The 10,161-nt window shown below is 37.7% G+C and overlaps 1 protein-coding gene across 3 annotated transcripts in view; it reads right to left on the bottom strand.

Annotated features, from left to right (window-relative positions):
• Window positions 1-10,161, bottom strand: part of ZNF106 (zinc finger protein 106) — a 73,714-nt gene that overhangs the window by 32,475 nt on the left and 31,078 nt on the right. For all 3 annotated transcript variants that reach the window (XR_006102217.1, XM_042452446.1, XM_042452454.1), the window contains exons 3-6: window positions 9,204-9,265; window positions 5,424-5,618; window positions 1,173-3,302; window positions 282-341 (exon numbers count right to left, since the gene is read on the bottom strand). Coding sequence is in view for 2 of the 3 variants with exons in the window: in XM_042452446.1 (XP_042308380.1) it covers window positions 282-341; window positions 1,173-3,302; window positions 5,424-5,618; window positions 9,204-9,265 (2,447 nt within the window). In the remaining variant the exon portion in view is untranslated. The remainder of the gene's footprint in view (window positions 1-281; window positions 342-1,172; window positions 3,303-5,423; window positions 5,619-9,203; window positions 9,266-10,161) is intronic.

Genomic DNA, 10,161 nt, shown 5'->3' with positions numbered 1-10,161 from the left:
TCATCCAAGTCAAGACCTTCCTGTTCATTCTGGATGAGGGGAACCATCTCTATACCAAACCTTCAAATACAAAAGTAAACAGTAAAAACTCTGCTAAAATAGACAATAATACAAGCTACACAACTATAACCTCTATTACATTTATTCTATGTATAGCTCAACTCAAGTTCTTTATCTTTTAACCACAGTTATTGAAGATCAATCAAGTGAGAGTCTTCTTCATGCAGCTAGAACTCGCAAACAATATTTTCAGAAAAGTGAGGTTAAATGCTGCAAGCAGGTCATCCAAGTCAAGACCTTCCTGTTCATTCTGGATGAGGGGAACCATCTCTATACCAAACCTTCAAATACAAAAGTAAACAGTAAAAACTCTGCTAAAATAGACAATAATACAAGCTACACAACTATAACCTCTATTACATTTATTCTATGTATAGCTCAACTCAAGTTCTTTATCTTTTAACCACAGTTATTGAAGATCAATCAAGTGAGAGTCTTCTTCATGCAGCTAGAACTCGCAAACAATATTTTCAGAAAAGTGAGGTTAAATGCTGCAAGCAGGTTCTTATCAATAGATTAATAATTTCTCTAAAAGTAGTAAACAGGTGGCATATTTTATGTTAAAAAGAGTAGAAGGGAGACAGGAGCAACACTTATAGTGCTTGCAAATATAATTAATTCTATACCCGATCCAGATGATACTATTACATTCTATATCTTTACCCACACTATACTATTTAAAAACCAGCTGTTTAAATCCCCTGTACATCATCTCAAAAAATGAGCCCATAAGCGTTTTGTACAGTCAGCCCTCCATATCCAGAGATTCTTTATCCACAGATTCAACCATCTATAGCTCAAAAATATTTTTAAAGTATATAAATTATAAAAAGCAAACCTTGATTTTGCCATTTTGTATAATTATATAATTTTATATATTTATATAATTACTATGCCATTATATTTAATGGGACTTGAGCATCAATGGATTTTTTTTTATCCATGAGTGATCCTGGAAACAAATCCTAGTGGTTAGCAAAGGTCAAATGTATTCAAGGAGAGTCTATAAATTTACAATATACATAAATGTGCACATGTTTACATACTATATATCAAGAGCTGTGTTTGAAACTACATATACTGAATATCAAGAGCTGTGCTGGACTACATACCTTGGTAAACCTTTGCCAAGTTCTTGTTTCTTCTTTGTCACCTGCTGAATGACTTGTTCCCAGTTTACATTTCTACGAGACACACTAATAATCTGCCGCAAGGTAGGCTTGAGCCCCGATTCCTTTTCAGTTTCACTTTTTTTGTGGCCACTAACATTTCGAATGCGTCTTGCACTGTTGAGGTTGGGCTCTGGTAGATGTGAGCCGGTTTTGCTCTTCAAATTGGTGCGCCATGTTAGGTCCCTTTGGAGAGAAGCTGGGAAGCCAAGTTTACTCAGTTCAGGAAGCAGAGGACCTGAGGGCTGCCCTGCTGTATCTTTCTGCAGTTCTTGATTTGAATGACCATCATAGCCTTCATCTATAAAAGCATCATTTGATTTAATAGTATCTTCATTACTGTCTTCTTCCAGTGATGCTTTCAAGTCAATATCTAAGTTGTGTTGACCACTGGACTGCAAATTAAGAGGATTCATTTGGAATTTAGCAGATTTTTTATCAGCATCCCCCAATTCTCTTACATAGTTACTTTTTTGGGCTGCAGTATGGTCTGAATCAGCCCATGCACAAGATGAACAAGCATTTGAAGAAGTATTTTTGTTTCCTGTTACATCTTTGCGGCTCTCATTCTCCACTGCTTCTATATGGGACCCATTCATCTTTAAACCATGTTCAGGATCCCCAATGCTCCAGTCTTCTTTCCTGTCAGTTTGAGTACCTCTACAAGTGCTTGAGAGTGAGTTTTGGAGAAAACGATTACACTGTAGTTCCGCTTTGGTCTTGTCTAATTCTTCAGTTAAGTTTCCACTGTTGTTAAACAAATGTTTGCTATTCTTTAAATTATTATAGTCACTACAGTCATTGCTTAGCTTACATCCAGATGATGAGGAACTGTTAGCTTCTAAAGTTAGCATGTCCACCTCGCTGTGACATTCTCCAGAAGGTGAGGATAACAAAAGCTGGACTTGTTTCAAGAGATTCTTTGGGCTTCTTTTTTGTGATGATGACTTTATATCTGAAATAGCTAGGAGTGGTGACTTTAAGGATGGCATTCTATTGCCTTTGCCTTCAACCTGGTCTGATTTCATCTCACCAGTGTAGTCTGTCAGCCCCTTGCAGGACACAAGTTTGTTGACTGCCATTTTGTTATTTGAAGAACCTGAGTAACTTTCTTCCCATTTTTTCTTTTTTGAGTTGATGGTTTTAGGACCTGCCAATTCTGCAGACAGTTGAGAGGAAGAGAGATGGGCAAAACCTGTTTTTTCTGAAGTTTTAGTATCTTTCTCATCAGACAGTGGATTTTGTTCTACAGCTTTCTGAGAAGGATATGGGGACCAGCGATTTGTCTTTTCTCGGGAAGGGCTGCTGCACTTTCCATTGATTTTGGAGGTCTTGCTATCTGGCTGCTCAGAAACAAAGTTTAATAATTGATCTGAAGGTAGCTGATCACTTGTGAAATCTAATAAGTAATTCATGTCATCATTTTCATTAGCTAGGCTTGTATAAGATGCTACAGAACCATTCTCCTGCCATTGCCACACATATCTTTCCACCTTGTATTTATCTTGCATGCCCTTGCTTTTTAACCAGGTGGCATCCATGGTCTCAGTCTGGCAGTTATTGTTTGCACCTCTGTTTCTTCCAAAATTCCATCCACTTGTACTCTGTTGACCAGGCTTCCAGTTTCCTCCTGAATTTTTGGACTGCCAATTAGAAAAATCATTATTTCCTTCAGAATTCCAGTTAGAATTTCTTCCCCTACCACCATGATGCCAACCAGATGTTCCTCTTCCAGAATTCTTATGCCAAGCACCTCCAGAATTCCCATAGTTATGATACCAAATGGAAGGTCCCCCAGTGTTGTTTGTATGCCATCCAGGTCGTCCTCTTTGACTAGGAAGATGCCTGTTTGTATTATTAAATTTTCTTGCAGAATGTGTGAATTTGCCTTGTCTTGGATTTGAGAAGCTGTCTTTTCCCCACTTCCAGTCTCTCTGTGATGGTTCATGATGATACCTTGATGATGAATCATATACATCTTGATCTTGATAAGAGGTTCTATCATTTTGTCGTCTTTGCAATTGCTTGTCATCACTTTCTGTTTCATGTTTCCCATGGCATATTTCATCTGCCCTGTAAATACACAATCTTTTTAACCTAATGTCCAGAAAGTCGATTCTCACTCATTCTGGATAACAGGAGACTTTACAAATAATGAAGCCCTGTCTAAAATTTCTGTGAATAATGCCGACTTGTTTGCATTCTTGACACTGCTTGACAAGAAGCAATTTTTAAAAAGAAAGCAGAGACTGGAGCATGAATTACAAAGCAAAGTCAGTCCAAACTGACCTTGCAGTTATGGAAAGTAAGAGTCCAGAAGCTTCAGATATGAATCAGCCTCCTCTACTGTTTTTTTCCCCAGCTCATCAAGAGGGCACTAAGAGAATAAATATGTGACAACTGTTAAATGAAACTATGATTAATTGCTACTAGTAACATAAGAATTATGTACTGGGCTACTGAAACACTTCCCCTGAAAGCAATGGATAGGTTAACAGAGAGGGGATCTCTATGAGGAGACCTATTCTGGTGCTACTAAAGAACACAAACAGTATTTTTCTCTTTTGAAATTACTCCTCAGGGAAATGGTAAAAGAAGAGGGGTGCAGTATACAGTACCTCTGCCTCGGACCTACAACTAACTGAAATTATGCTTTGAAAGAAGTGATACACATAACACATAGTAGGTTTAGCATACAATGTCTCAAGAAAAAATGCTGCTTTTTCATATCCAATTTGGCTAAATAACAGAACTACATTATCCTGTTAAAATCAAGAAAGCTATTTTCCTTTCTCCCTATAGGGTGCTGGAGACACAAGGGCAGGAACATTTCACACTATGGCATCTATCTTCACAGCCCCTGACCATGGGTATGCTTGAGGTTTCAAGTTCCACATCCCTTTTTAACTTTGACAAGACTCAAACTCTCTACAGTAGTTCCATAAATGGGCTTCAGTGGTTACTGAATTTGTGGATGATTGCAACTTCCAAGGAGAAAAGAAAGTTACAAGGACAGGCAGATTTTTCCCCCAGCCTCAGCTGATCAGGGCATAGAGAAACATGCTGCTAATATAATGTTCAGCTAAACCTTTTATCCTTGGCAAAGTCTGACTCGACTGGGAGATTTTAAGCAAATTCTAAGGACTCTAAGACTTGGTTTTAAAAAAATACTAGAATTGCTTTCATCTAGGTTCATTATGCTGGAAGTGAATAAAGCAATACTAATTAGTGGGTGATTCACTTCTGTCTTAAAAAGTGATCTGCCTTGATCCAGAGAACCTGCTATGTGAATGCAGAAGTGTCTTCTCATGTAGAAAATTCTGAAGACTGAATCCGTGGAAGTCTACAGATATGCAATAAAAGCAAAATAGACTCCTGTTTTTTAAATGACATACTACCAAAAACAACACAAAAAAGAGTACTACATAGGAGCTTAAAGGCCAAGTGAAATGAAATTTTAATGCTATACTTGAAGATGCATAAATAATTTCATTCAGAATAAAAACATCTTTCTATTGATTTAATTTAAAAGCATATACAATACCTAGTTCACTTAACAGTACTGTAAGGATCAAAGTAGCATACAGATCCAGAGTCCCTATAACTTTACTACTAATTATTTTATCATTAAATAAACTTGGATCAATGTTACCATTAAATAATTTTGATATCTGCACACACTTAATACAAAAATGTGGTGCACTCCCCTTACACTAGATTCATTTAGTCTGGGTGATGATAATGATGATATAGTAGAGTATAACTGAAGCAGGCATGCACATCATGAATGACAATATATTTTTTAAAGTATTTTAATAGACTTATAAGAGATAGGTTAAGAAGAAAACATGCAGTATATTTTAAAAGAATATACGTTCACTATAAACATTCAGTATTAATAATGCATTGTATCAGGTGCCTTTTGCAACCTTTTGTAGAAGTTATTAAGCCTACCCATTGACTGATATTGCTTTTTTTCTAAGGCAACAGTAAAATTCACTTAACAACTCTGAAAACATTACATGGCAACTATCAAAGCTCTATACTAAAAATAGTAGCTTATATAGCTCTGAGAACTCTTGCAGCCTCGTGGAACTGCAGACCACACTAAAGGAACAGTCCACTCTTGGCAACATTCAAACAGTCATATAAAATGCCACACTGCAGTAACTAATGAAAGGTAAAAACACTCACCGGTTCTGCTCATTTCTTTGTTTGATTAACTGGATGAGTTCCTTGTCAAAGTATTCTTCATTGGCCTCTTCTGTCCCTTCCTCAGCATCATGGGCTTCAACGTTGTCTTTGTGCAGCTGGCTGGAGATGTGCTTAGCATATGCGGACAAGCCCACCACTGTCACCCTACACACCTGGCACTCATGATTGCTGTCCCTGGGGAAAGATGGAGAAGGTGGACATTCAATCTTTCCCACAGGCATGGCAAATTAGGCTTGTCTTAATCAAGTTTCCTCCGAATATGTAAATCTCAGATCTCATAGACAAGGTCTAGTAATCTGCACTGTATTTTTTTAAATACAGTACTTGCAGATTTATAAGCTCTCTCCTTTGTAATTGTTAGTCAAGCTTGATGATTTCTTGGTAAATTTTGGATTTTTTTCCAACAATCAAGAGGTAAAAGACTTGGGAATAATCAGTGTCAGCGGAAATTCTTCTTGGATTGTTGTACTCAAAACCTTGTCAGAGGAAACATAGTGGAGGAGGTGGGAGGCAGAGTGGAGGGCTTGCAGAGCTAGCAGAGGCTGCTCTGAAGCACCTCCATGGTGCCAGCTGCACTGGGAAAATCCAGTGACAGATTTGAAATATAAACTCTCTCTCTTCTTTCCCCCAATGAAAGGCTGTCCAGGGGTGGTAAGGGAATGCTTCTACATCCAATCGCAAACAGTGAAACCTAAACTGGGACAGCTGGCACACTAGCCTGGAATTCAAAGACTCCACAGGACATGTGGATGAAGGGAGAGAGTCTCCAGTTCACTCTACTTTATTTGGTTCAGAAAGGGCAAGTTAAGTCCACTCTCTGCTTGGCAAGGATTAGTCTAAACACACAAAATTATTTCAGTTGGAGGAAGCCAACAACTGTGCCAGACAAGTGGTTGTACTCTGATTTCAGTTAAAGCTGCTAAAAAAACCACAAAAATCCTCCACACTCCTGTACATTTTGTTTCCAGAATTACAAGTTTTAAGGAGAGGATAGAAGGACTACAGCCTACACTCAAAAATAAAAATCTATTCATCTGAGAGAACAGTGAAGATGAGCAGCAAAATTAATGTGTTTTCTGACTGCAACTACAACTCTTTGTCATCCAAGAAATATAGAATCCAGTGCTTCTTCAGCTATCTGGTGTGGGAGACTGGAAATTATTTTTTCCAGTGTGCCAAGGACTGACACTACGTTTCCACCCACTGACTAATTTTTTTCTTTCTTTCCTGGAAACTTTCCACAGACCAGCAACTAATGGCTCAGGGACTAGTACTGGTCCAGGATAATACAGTACAGTTCCAGGGGGTAATTCCATATATTCATAATGGGTATAATGGCTATATGTAGACAGAAAGGAAAAACAGACCTTCATGGAAAAATTTATGACATATTGCAAATTCTATTTAGACTCAATGTTCTCTTCTCCGCCCCCAGATGCGAAGGATGAAAAAAGAATGTGTTTAGCACCTCTGATTTTTGACATTACAGGATTAATTACTGAAACTCTGCTCAAGACACATGTGTTTTGTCCAGAAATAATCCTTACTCAGCCTACACTGTCAGAAATATTGACAATGCACTCCAATTTTCCATTGCTATTTGCAGAAGAGACATTTTAAAGCCTTTCATTATCTGTTCAAGGAAAAACAAATATAGTTTTTAAGGCATTTTCCTTTAAAAAAAGCTTCATAGCATCATATATGAACAATGTAGGTTTCAACACAGCTGTGAAACTACTTGGCTAAAATAGTTTTTAATGAAGTGACAGAAATGCCAATCTCCTGGGTCACAACCATCTTCACTATTCTGTAAAGAATTTCCCTCAAAGGAAATGGAGGCATAGGAATTTTCTTCCACCTCTGCAATTTTTGAAAGTATGAAGGACAAACCTGAGGGGGGGGGGAGATTCTTCACCCACTCACAAGACATCAGACTACAATGTTTTTGCATAAAGTACTTCACAAAGGGAGAACAAATGATTGTTAAATAGAGCAGTAAACCTCTTTAAAGGGTTTTCAAATGGATGAGCTGTGTACCTTCTGATAAGTCTTACATAAATACAAAGACTTGGATCTAAGGAACAGTACAACTTTGCCAGTCCAAGGAGGGCTTGGACTTGTACGAGACAGCAGCATTGTGTAGCCGGCAACCAATTGTGAAATAGAAGGGACCCCCATGTGTAATTTCTAGTAGTCATTTGAATCTGCTATTAATAATAATAATAATAATAATAATAATAATAATTTGTTTTATTTATATACTGCTATTCCAAAGATCATAGCGGTGAACAGCAAGTAAGCTAATTAGCAAGTAAGCTAAGTAGCAAGTAAGCAAGTAGTAGTCATTTGAATCTGCTATTAAAACCTTTTTTAAAAAAATAACACCTCTCCACACAATTAGCATACTCAGGCCATTGGTTGCACTGAAAATAAAACTGAATTCCAGTCAGAATGTTAAACTTGTGGGTTTATGGCACATCAAATAATTCAGATATGCTGTATCTTTCAAATGCATGATTTAGATCAAATATGAAATTCTGCACTCCTGCTGACTCCAGAAATCAGCCATAAGGACATTTTGACCCCCACAACTTCACATTTAATATTAAGCAGCAGGCATTTTTATAAAATGTTTTATGGCATTTGATACTAGAGAAGATTACATTAGCTAACATTGTCAACAGATTAGCAGCACAAGTGTAGAAAATAGCACACTATCCACCTCACTCCTTGTACAGAAAGTCTTCTTAGTATAGCACAGCACGCTTCTCAGATCTCTTCTCTGCACATATGAGAGCAGGGAAATCTACTTTCATAGAAGTCACACAGATATCCAATAACTTCACAAGGAGTTAAATGCTTCTGGATTTAGATGAAGAGAGCTTCAAGTGGAGGAAAAGGAAGAGCCTACAGCCACGTTTTGCATGCACAATGTTAAAGTCAGGCCCTTCCTATGACCTACAACTGTAAGCACTAATTGGGGGCATATCTGCACCTGCCTAAATCTGAATGTTAATCATGAGAAAAGCAATTGAAGAAGAACACAGGAGAAATCTGAACATAAAAACTAAATTAAGAACCTTACCGATGCTACTGCATGAAATACATTTAGCACCTAAATGGGCAGTAACCCAGCAACTGCAACAAACAAAAGTTGATTCCCACTCTGATGTCCTAAAAAGTTGTTTAGAATTATTATTCTAAAAATTAGCTGAAACAAGCAGGCTCAAATTACATTGCTAAAGTTAATGCTGATGACGTTCTGGAGTCAGAGCAGCCCTGCCCTGTTCAGCTGTTTAGCAATGGAACAGATGGATTTTCATTGCCAAGTACAAGGTCAACCTGCAGTTTGATTCATTTTTAAGAGTGAACAAAAATTCTTCCTCCAGATTCAGACTGGGATGAAGAGAAAATATTGCCTTTCTCTGTAGCAGTGGGTTCCCAAAAGCCAACTGGAAGCACACTTTTTCTGGGAAGCAAAGTATGGACTCCCGGTGTACTACTTCCCTGTGAAATCACACTATTTTGGAATGTTTATTTCATTTTTATGCTAACTTTCTCCCAAAAAGAGACCCAAGGCAGCTCACAATTAAATAGTGAATAATGAAATCTGAAATAGAAACAGGAACTCTTTAAAGGGGGCTGCACAAAAATGGCCCAAGGTGCTCATGTGACCAACATGTTGCTCCCCACAAGAAAGAGAACTGTATCTGAAGACACTGCATCAGATTCCAGCAGAAAATACTCATATATGCATACCTTCCTTTGAGATTTTCAAGTTCTCTGTGATGAAGCATACTTCTCATGTGTTCATCCATCTCCTATAAACAGTAAAAGTAGTTAGACATCAACAGATAGAAAGCAGAGTATATTGCACAGTTAAAGAGCCACTGTGGTGCTGAACTCTGGGAGACCAGAGTTCAAACCTCTATTCAACCATGGAAGTCAGCTGGGTGGCAAGTCACACTCTTTCACCTTAAGAAGGTAGCAATGGCTCTTCTGAATAAATCTTGCTAAGTAAACCTATGACAGAGTTGGAGCTGATTTGAAAGCACATAACAACAAATTGTTTACCCATTTTCATCTATGTGCCCATTCCATCTAGTGCCAGATGGACTATGCCCTGTAATTACAATGATAATTAATTCAAATATATCCTCCCAAAACTGGGACTCAGAGTGACTTACTAAAATTAAAACAAATACAAAAAATGTGGTAAGACATAAGTAAAAATCTACCAAAAGTTATTAAATGTGATTAATTTACCTGTAGATTTTAAAAAAAAAACATTAAAAAGATAAAAATTAACAGAGCACATAAGCCCTTGCAATCAGAATAGAAAAGTTTTTACTCAACAATGGAAAACAAAGCAGGAGCATTTCAAGACTCCTTCAGGAAGGCATTCCAAAGCCTGGGCGCAATCACCAAGAAGGTCCTTTTCTATGTCTTAAGAGACATTATTGTGAAGGTGACAGGATCAAGAAAAAGGCTTACCCTGAACTTCTGAACTCAGGCAAGTTCACAGTGGAGAATTCAGTCCAATCAGGACCCAAGCCATATACTACCCAATAGTCATAGGCAATACCTTGAATTGTGCCTGGGAACGGAGCAGTAGCCAGTGGAGCTATTCTAATAAATGAGTTCTTTGTTGTCCTCTTTTCCAGTGTTTTTCTATCATTCACCAGTGATTCTTCCCATTATAATGTCAAGACATTTT

This window comes from Sceloporus undulatus, chromosome 1, assembly GCF_019175285.1.
Source record: "Sceloporus undulatus isolate JIND9_A2432 ecotype Alabama chromosome 1, SceUnd_v1.1, whole genome shotgun sequence".
NCBI lineage: Eukaryota > Metazoa > Chordata > Lepidosauria > Squamata > Phrynosomatidae > Sceloporus > Sceloporus undulatus.
Note: the sequence above shows the minus strand (reverse complement) of the source record. Positions and strands in the feature narration are given on the sequence as shown.